Source organism: Neomonachus schauinslandi, chromosome 1 (genome assembly GCF_002201575.2).
Source record: "Neomonachus schauinslandi chromosome 1, ASM220157v2, whole genome shotgun sequence".
NCBI classification, from domain to species: Eukaryota; Metazoa; Chordata; class Mammalia; order Carnivora; family Phocidae; genus Neomonachus; species Neomonachus schauinslandi.
In genome coordinates this window covers 5,844,307-5,854,450 of record NC_058403.1, presented here as the reverse complement: position 1 = coordinate 5,854,450, position 10,144 = coordinate 5,844,307, and the positions used below count along the sequence as shown (strand labels likewise).

The following is a 10,144-nucleotide window of genomic DNA, read 5'->3' as shown; positions in this document are numbered from 1 at the left end:
GCACGTGCCGGAACTGACTCCTTGTTGCATTGCTTACACAGATTTCTGGGCTTGCCCCTGGAGCTTCTGATGCAGCAGGTGTGGGGTGAGGCTGTGACCATGCTGAGAAGCTCTGACTAACCCATCCACAGACACGTGAGCTGGTAGGGGCTCCGCGTACTCTGAATGGCAAATGTTCATCAGTGGTAGATTGTCACCTGCCTGCTTTGTTTTCCCAGGGGTGAAGAAAACGTGTGGAGATGGAGGGCAGCTGGAGAGGCATCCCAGCCATGCTGGTCGTCCTGGCAGGGCTGGCAGGTAGGGCTCTCGAGGGCTTGAAAGGACTTTCGTAGGCATCCGGTTGAAGTGGGCGGAAGGGAACCCAGAGGAGGCGGCCGGGACACGTGACTGCCAGAGGCTTCTTCCTTGGGCCCTTCCTACAGTGGGGTCTCTTCAGTTGGGCCCATTTCCTGCTCTGCCGACTGAGCTGCGGGAGTGGTCCTCCATGGGCCACCAGTCCTGTTCAGTGGGTTGTCCCTGGTGTGGGCGTTTGCCCAGAACTCATTGCTCTTGTTAAGATGTCCCATCCTTTGCCTGGTTTTCTCTTCTTCTGTTTATAACTGGCCTGCAAGGAAGGCCCCATTCAGGCATCACCTCCTCCCTAGAGCCCTCCTGACCTGGCAGTGTGCAGGGTGATAATCCCAGCTCCCATTTATTGACAGGCAGGGGCCCACTGCCTGTGAGACCTGCCATTCCTCTCATCAGTTTCTCCTCATCCTGGATCTCCCCCAGGGTGTCAGTCGGAATGGACTCCAGGGTGTCCCAGGCCAGGGTCTCCTGATCAGACTCCGCTTTGCAGGAGATGGAGCGAGCAGACTGCGGGGTCCTTTGGGTGACTGATATTCGTTCCCCCAGCTTTCTCTTGATTAGGTCTTGTCTAGATTTCTTTGCTTCAGGTGTGTTTGTCTTATCTTTCCAACTAGGTTGTAAACTCCAGAGGGTATCCATCCTGTATTCCTTATGCAGTGATTTTAAAAGGCGTTGTATCGAAGTATAATGAACATAGAGAAACGCGTACAAGTCATAGAGGTACAGCTTGATGAAGTTTCACAAACTGAACACCTTCGTGTATCAATAGTGAGACCAAGCACCTCCCACGAATGCCCCCTTTCGGTCACTCTGATATCCCCTCCCCCAATATTCAATATTTATTGAGAATCAGAAAAGGCATAAAATAGTATAGGGACTATCAGAGTGTGTTATGGGCAGTAGGGAATGTTTTGTGAATTTTGGTTGGGGTGTGTGGAGATATTAAGCTCAGGGGACCAGGCTGTGGTGTTAACATGTATTTGGGCGCCGCGATGTTTGGAAACTCCTGGCTTATAGTGCGCAGTGCCAGGTGTTTAGTAGGTGCTGGATAAACATTTGTTATCCAGAGTGCGTAACAAATGTAGAGTGAGGGCGCCTGGGTGGCTCAGTTGGTTAAGCGACTGCCTTCGGCTCAGGTCATGATCCTGGAGTCCTGGGATCGAGTCCCGCATCGGGCTCCCGGCTCGGCGGGGAGCCTGCTTCTCCCTCTGACCCTATCCCCTCTCATGCTGTTTCTCTCTCTCTCTCTCTCAAATAAATAAATAAATAAAATCTAAAAAACAAAACAAAACAAAACAAAAACAAATGTAGAGTGGAGAGCGAAGCACCGTCCCTGCTTGTGTGGAGCTTAAGGACTTGTCTCGGGCTAGCAAACCACACTCAGCACACATTTTAGGGACAAGGCTCCAAAGTGGCTATTTCAGCCACTTTGAGAGGCAAAGATCTCTTCTAGCAGCTCAGCGGGAAACTGATGTGCCGTGGGGTCTACCGTTTTTCCGAGGCAATTTTCCCCGAAGCTCTGTTTTGAACAAAGGGATGGCTCTGGCTGAGGCCCGGAGTTGGCTGTTCCAGGAGGGGAGAGTGTTTTGGGCTAATTCTAATGCCCCCTGGGGGATGGGGTCCATCGCAAAAGCCTGAGACCCTTGGATGTTTCATCTTGGAAAGTCTTGGAGTAGAGACACCTTCATTTATAGACTTGGCTTTGAATAGCTGAGCACAGCCTCCATGTGCACCCAAAGGGTTCCTGCCGGCTCTCTCCTCTCTGCCTTGCCCCCGTGTAATGGATTATTTAGAACTCAACACCCTTATTTATTTGCTCAGTGAGTATTCACTGGGGGCCTGTTATGTGCCCTTTAGTTGCAGGCACCGGGATACGGTGATGAGCAAAACCAGGCACAGTCCCTGCTAACAAAGCTTATAGCCTAGCAGGAGAATCAGGCATTATTTGAAAAATCAACATAAAATTACCATTGTGACAATTGCTTCGATGATTGAAAGCCTGTTATAGGATAATTCAACCTAATACTCTGGGAAGGCTTCCCTGGGGAGGAGACAACTAGGCTGGGAGCTGAGGTGTAAGCAAGACTGGTATGCCAGGCTGATCGCTGCCTGTGCAAATGCCCTGGGGCCAGAAAGAGTCAATGAGTTTGATAAATTTAGATAGTCTGGTGGCTGGAGGGTGGAGTTTGGGGCAGAAGGAAGTTAATGTCAGACTAAGTAGGGTCTTAAGATATGATAATGTTAAGGGTTATCTTGTCTTTCTCTAGGACGGTTGTGTTTAAAATACTTAAAGTCTGAGTATGGAGGTGGGAGGTAGGGGAGGGGTACCTGATCACCCTGGTTTGCTGAGAAGATCCCGCTGGCTGGCTGCCATGTGGTTAGCAGTTCTGGGTGCTGGTGGCCCAACAGTGACGCTGGTGCCTCCTGCCATCGTCAGCGGGACTCTGCAGGCGCCTCAGGACCCCTCCCTCGCTTCTCAGTTTCCTTCTGACGGGCCCAACCCCTGATGTGTTCCGACTCCCATTTTCTTCCTCAGACCTGCCACGCCAAACCATTTCTCTGCCGCCAAATCCACCGCATTTCCCTTTCTCCCTTCTGCTTTTAATTGTCTGCTTTTCTGTTCCTTTCCAGTGCTGAGTAAGAGAAGGGGGAAGGTGGGGGGCCCGCAGGTGCAGTGAGGAGCCTGCTGGAGAGAGCAGAAGAATGGAGGGGTCTAACCCGCAGCAGGGGAGACAGCAGGCTACTCCTCCAGGGAGCCGAGAGAGAGAGCCTTCGAAGGAGGATGGTAGGATCCGTGTTTGGGATCAACTGATGCAGGGCCGGCGGGAGGCACGGAAGCAGGCAGAGGGGCTACTGTTGGAGTGATTCCCATTTCACAGATGGGAGGATGCAGTGAGTAGAAGAGATGCTTTTCAGTCCAGGCTGGAGCCTGTCGTTCATAGAGATGCCAGGTGGAGTAGGATCCTAGGCAGGGGCGAAAGCAAGAGGGCGGGGTTGCAGATGCTGATGTGGAAATTACAGTGTGAGTTAGTGAATAAGGATCTTGCAGGTGGATCAACTCCTGAGTTGGGCGGCCACCATGGCTAGCGGCCGGGGTAGTGTCTGGGAGGGGGACACTGAGCTTTCCCGTGGCTCTGCCCCAATTTGCCTGTTTGCTCTACAGAGTGAAAAGGGGAGCAGAGGGAAAGGGAGGTTTTGTGTGTGATGAAAGGTCTTATTTACAATTTTCTCATATTTGTTCTGTGCAGGGCAGGGTTACACACACCATAGCTGATAGGATTCAGGGAGAGGAAGGAGGCTCCAGGACCTCACATTATCAGGATATCAGGCTTCTGAGTCACGAGGCAGGGCTGACGGCGCGTTTACTCATGGTGGGAAGCGAAGACCGCAGGTGATGCTGTCCGGGGAATGTCGTGCTTGGGACTGGGTGCCTCCTGTTTAATTTAGAGGTCAGGCTCAAACTCGAGGAGTTTCCATTTGGCCTCCCTCCCCCTCACCTCCCACCTGTAAAGTAAGGTATGTGGCCTGCATGTCGTCATGGTCACATGTTGCAGTCTGCTGGCTTGAACAAACTCAGAGTGAGATAATCTCTCTACCTCAGACCAGGCAGTGAGGGAGCCATGGTTTCCGAGGGGCTTGCGTATTCTACGGGAGCTGCTTAGATGAGCTCCTGTCAGGGAAGCCTGGGTCTCAGCCATCCTGGCATTACCCACATCCGAGCTGCTGGGTTCTGGCCACTTAGTTCTCACTGACCTGCATCAGGAGCCGGGGAAGAGTGCTGTCGTCACACGGTGGGGTGGGGAGAGCTCATCTCTTTCCTCGGGGTGCATATTTGGCTCTTTGTTTTCTTTTGTCCTTCTTTTAAAGATACAATTCAGGGCTCATGGAAAGAGCCAAGTTGGCACAGTGCTCTGGCTTCCCTGGGGAATCGTTTCTGACTTCCCTCCCCAGGCTTTTTTTCTTTTTCTAAAATCCCAGATCAAAGGGATCTTTGGATCAGAGAGACTTATCCAGGGATAAGGGAGGATACCCAGCAGGAGCAGTTCTTTAGAGTCTCACTGTCTCTCTTTTCTTATCATGCCCAGAGACAAAAGAAGAATAGCCATCATGCCCAAACACAGGAACAGTCTTAGTTAATTCTGACGTTCCCTCCGTTCTGCCTCTTTGGACCCCGCAGGACCCCCTCCTTGACCTTGACCCTGGCTGCCTCTCCCCCTGGTCCAGCTTCCCTCTGGGACGCTGTCTGTGTAGCAGTTCCTACTCTCCCATCAATCTGTCCTTGTAGCCGGCAGTGCATGCTGGGTACTCAGGTGATGTGTTAATGTATTAATGCCTGTCCATGGTGTGGAGTCTCCCCAGAAAACTATAAGGCTGTAATGAGATTCTTTTAGAACCTGTCTTACAAGTTGACCTTATGAGGTTGGAAGGAGAGGGGGCTGCAGTGATTTGGGGACAATCAGTGTATATGGCAGACTGCCTGGTGGATCCACCGGAATCATAAAGCTCCAGAAGGTCAGAGGAACCCATTGCAGTCTTACTGCTGTGGCAGGTGGGGCTTAGAAGAAACCACAGGGTGTGGTCTGCCGGGGGTCATTTTTGCTGTAAACTCTGAGTGAGATCAGAGGGGAAAATAGGAAAGAGTGAGAATGTCTGAGTTTGGGTCCCAGCTCACCGCTGTGATCGCAAGTCCGGGGTATTGCTGCTCTTCATTTCTTCATTGGTAAACAACAGGTGGTAAAAAGATGAACATAAGAGATTTTGAAGACTATCCTTTGCTGTGCAAGTTCTACTTTGAATTTTTATTGCAAACATGGGAAGGTCTTGAAAACTCTGCCTGCCAATTGGCTCCTCTAAGATGATTAGAACGTCAGTCCTACATGGCCAAAAGATTTCCTGAGCTCTTCCGGTGTAGAGCATGCTCTGTCTCAGGTGATTATGACTGAGGTCAGGTGAGCTGAAGAGCCCTTGATGTACCCCATGTGGAAAACCAGTCAGAGATTGTCACTCCAGTTAAAACCTGAGTCACAGTGCATCTGGTGAGCTGCGGGTTGAATGTGGTGAAAAGTGTGAAGGAAACAATTTTACTTAAATCTGTGACATTCTTGGCTTGTCTTACAAATCAACACACCCCTTCTTGCACGTCACATAATAATGAATGTTTACTGAGTGCTTGAGGGTCGTGTGAAGGGCTTCACGTGGATTATATTATATTTGGCTTTTGAAACAAGTCACCGTGGTACTAGTGACCCTGTTTTGCAGCTGAGGGGCGTGGGGCATGGAGAAGTTGAGATAATTTGTCCAGTGAGCCAGCAGCCTCTGGATAATTTGTCCAGTGAGCCACCTGAGAGTCCGTGATCTTAGGCTTGTGGGCCACCTGCCTGTCTGATGGGGTTTTAAACCCAGCACTCGGTGTGGTGAGACTTGTACCAGGCTGCCAGACTCATCACTTGGTTGTTCTCATTAAGAGAGCCCACTCCCCTACATCCTTCTACCTTTCCTTTTCCTCTCTTTGTATCTCCCCACTCATGTCTCTTCTGGTCCTTAAGAGGAGAGGTGTGGCCTCAGTGACAGACAGTATGGTTCTCTTGATACTTGATACTTGATACTGACTTGATACCTACCACTCCAGGAGAGTGTACTCAGGATGCAACTGTTGTCTCTCTCCAGCTGGATTCCTTCTCTGTCATCCTTGTTCCTCCAGCCCCAGACACTGTCCTGAGCATCCCATTTGGGGGCTCTAAGGGTGCAGGGGCATGCATGGGGCTGTGATCACCACATGCTGGGGCCCTCATTCTCTTTGTGAAGAGAAGCTGCTCTCCACCTTCCTCTCTGAGCCTTGGGATTGCCTCAGAGGTGGGAATCAAAGATCCTTCCCATTTTCCTGGGAGGATAACTCTCATTTCATAGTAAAGGTGAAAAACTTGCCTTAAATAACAGCTGGGCTAGGGGGATGCTCTTGGGGCCAGGCTGGGATCAGGTCTTTGAGGTAACATCTCTCTGGAGGTGGAGGAATGGCATTTTTTTCTTCCAGTTTTGCCGGGAGTACTGAGAACTGTGGAGGGAGGCATTGGAAAGGAGAGATGGGTGGCTTCCTGTCCAGTGGGGAGATACGGTGTTGGAACCAGGAAGACATGGAGTCTGACCACTGGCTATCCTGCTGGTAAATACAGAGGGTTAAGCCTTACAGTTGGCTTGCATAGATCCATTCACTTGCTGCTTTGAAAAACTGGTTGCCTTCCAGCTTCCGGATCCAGCTATCAAATCATAGAAGGTCCCAAGAACGCAACGGTGCTGGAGGGCACAGAGGCTCGCTTCAACTGCACCATCTCGCAGGGCTGGAGGCTCATCATGTGGGCTCTGAATGACACGGTGGTGCTGAGCATCACACCCACGGAGTCCATCATCACCAACTACCGCTTTACCTCTGCCAGTTATGAAGAGGGCAGCAACTCCATCTCTGAGATGATAATCCATGACGTGCAGCTCCAGGATGCCGGGCGTATTAAGTGCAGCCTCCAGAACAGTGACCGGGATGCCTCTGCTTTCCTTTCCGTCCAAGGTGGGTACCCAGGTGGCTCTGAGCGGAGAAGGGGGCGTCCGCTGGGCCAGACGCCAGGGGAATGGAAGGACCCTTCGGAGTTCACGTCACAGGTGATGACGGGGCTGCTGTCTGCTGGAGTTACACTTGGAATGAATGATTCCAAACCAACGAATATCCATTGTTTTGTTATTTGTGATTTCTTACCCCCCTTCCTCACCGATTCTCCCTCTACTTCCCTTCTTTCTGCTTCTCTCATCTCTCTTCTCCTTTCCCTTTTCTCTCACTAAGGTTCTTAAATACAGGTCTTACCACTTTCCCATCTGATCTGTGTCAGTACTGATAGTTTTTGTTCTAGCCCTGGCCAGTTGCGGTCACTGCTCTTATGCTCATCTTTTTACCACCTGTTGTTTACCAATGAAGAAATGAAGAGCAGCAATACCCCGGACTTGCGATCACAGCAGTGAGCTGGGACCCAAACTCAGACATTCTCACTCTTTCCTATTTTCCCCTCTGATCTCACTCAGAGTTTACAGCAAAAATGACCCCCGGCAGACCACACCCTGTGATTTAGGGGGGACTACCAATCCTTGCCTTTTCTCTAGTTTCTTATATGCTTGACTCTGTCTCTTTGCCTTATGTCATGTATGCACTTTGAATCATGCTTTACCTTTTACCTCTTTCCAGCTGAACTCCTCCAATCTTTTATTCTTTCCTGCCTCCAGCAGTTCTTATAACCAAAGGTGTGTGTTCACGAAATACACCAAGTGTTTTAGAGAAGAGTAAATGAAATTTATCATAATGGATGACTTATTTTTCTTAGAGGGAATTGTGAGATGCTCCAAATCATGCTATTTAGTGAAAAAAAAAAAGGATGCTTTACAAGAATTCAGAACATCTTTATCAAAGTTTAATCACTTTGCATTCCTTATGTAATTAGATGGTATTTATAGACCCACTGGAGCTAGTAGAGCTCCTGATTTCTGTGGCAGCATTTCTTACAGCAGACCACATCATGGTTTTGAAATTTTTCTTATGTCTATTTATTTGCTTGTCTAGGAGAAATTTTCAAACATTGGATTTGTGTTAATGTTGCATCGAATCCAGTTTGATAACATTTGGTAGAGATGCATGCCTACCTATTTCTACTTGCCCTTTTTTTTTTTTTACTTAGCCAAACTGTTTTCTCTTTGCTTTTATGTGTCTTTAATTTTATGAGGTTTAATGATATTTTCTAAATAGTGATTTTATGAGACTACCTGGATTATTGGCTTAGTTTGCATGACTAGATTCTTATTAACAATTTGAGGTATAAGGGAAAGAACACAGGAAAAACGGAATCAAAGACAAGAGTTCTGGTTTGGCTTTCATCAGTTACTAGCTTGGTGACCCCTGAGGTGACTCAGCTTCTTCATCTTTAAAATGGGGATAAGGCTCCCCTGCCCACCTCACAAGTTTACTGTGAGGATCGAATGAAACAATGACTGAGGATGGTTTGAAGACTCCAAAGTCCTGTCTGATTCAGTTCATCACGCACACAGTCGGGAGCCAGAGTGGTCTAGTCGTTCATGATGCAGGCTAGGGAGCCCAAATGCTAAGTTCAGATTCCAGCTTTATCACTTCCTAACTGTGTGACCTTGACCATGTTATTTGATGACCTCATGCCCTAGTTTCCTCATCATAGGGTTGTTGTGGGATCACATGAGTAGGTTCATGGAAAGGCTTTAAAACAGCACCTGGGTCCTAGCAATCTCCATATAGCCAATTGCTATTATTTATTGCATTCCCAAGAAGAGCACACCCTTGTGTTAGGCATCTGAAAGGGGACTCAAAGATGAATAGAGTAAGGCAGAGTCCTGCCCTCAAGAACCTTACCCGAAGAGTAGATAAGGCAAATGCATGAATAACATTGGTGCACCCGAGAGGCTGGCAAGGACCCTGAGGGGGAGACAAGCTCAGGTTTGAACTGGGAAGGGGGATGAGAGAATAAGGAAAGCCTTCATGGAGGACTCCATGGTGAGGTGCCCTTATGGGCTTCGGAGGTCTGGGGATGATAGGCAAAATGGAAAAGCGAGAGAGGAGAAGGGTACCCCTGGATCAAGGAAACAGAGTCAAAGGCATGACTTACTTGATATAGCATATCAAATTCATAAATCCATGTGGTTTTATAGCAGCTTTTCTCAAAGCTATGCATTTATAAAGTTGTCTGAATATGCCTAAACATGCATTTTTATATGTTGGTAATTACTGTAGGTTTTGGCTTTAATACAGATGGAAGAACAAGCATCTAGGGATGTTAAATTCTTTCCCAAGGTCATGAAGAAGGAACCCATAGACCGGGGACCGAACTTGGTCGTATTACCCAGGTTGCAGTGTTCTGAATGGCACTTTGTTCCTAGAGGAACAAATGTTCTCTAAGCAGCAGGATCTCTTTCAAGGGAAAAGAATCTTAAAAAACAGAGGAGACATCCATTTTATTTTTAAAATGAATTATCCAAAGATTTATTTTTTTCCTCCTCGTGTATCAGCAAGAAAAATAAAGACAGCTTACATAACTCCATACTGAGTCATCCAAAATCTATGTGAATGTTCTAGTCATCACCCTTGTATAAAGTGTTTGTCGTGCTACTCGATAAGCTTTGTGTAAGCCAATGGGAAAAGTTGAATCACAAATATATATAGAAAAAGGAAATGCTTCAGACTGCTTCACTTGTCCAGTCTATCAACCACACACCAAATTCTAGACCTCTTGTGTTTTGAGGGCCACTAGATTTGAGTTCAAGATAGTCCGTTATTAATTGAGGCAATACCATTGCTTCCAGCTTCTGTCATCTTAAACCTCTCCATCAAATGAAACAATGAATGGAGAAAAAGGAATAAGGACAAAACCGTTTAGCTTTGAGAGACAGATGCATTCTCCTCTCATTGTTGCATTTACAGTAATCCTTGCATTAGCAAAGGTGCTCTACTGATTCCCAGAGACCATTGAGAAAAGGAATAATTGGAAATGTAACATTTCAGAATAGGAAGAGCTTTCAGAGCTGATCCAGTTCCATCTAGTTTGGGAATTCTTGGGCATCCCCTAGATCCTTTCAGGGTCTGTGAAGTCATGACTGTTCCCATAATAACACTAAGATGTGAGTTGCCTTTCCTACTCTCATTTCAGTGGTGCACAGAAAGGCTTCCACTGTGCATTGGGAAGGTCTGCATAGCCCAGAGGATCCACATTTCCTAAATGACCAGTGAATAATGATACAG

General features: G+C 47.9%; 1 protein-coding gene across 1 annotated transcript in view; it reads left to right on the top strand.

Annotated features, from left to right (window-relative positions):
- Positions 1 to 239: 239 nt before the first annotated feature.
- The window catches only part of IGSF5 (immunoglobulin superfamily member 5), a 35,199-nt gene continuing 25,294 nt past the window's right edge, over positions 240 to 10,144 (top strand). The window contains exons 1-2 of the mRNA XM_021679174.1: positions 240 to 297; positions 6,590 to 6,907. Coding sequence (XP_021534849.1) covers positions 240 to 297; positions 6,590 to 6,907 — 376 coding nt within the window. The remainder of the gene's footprint in view (positions 298 to 6,589; positions 6,908 to 10,144) is intronic.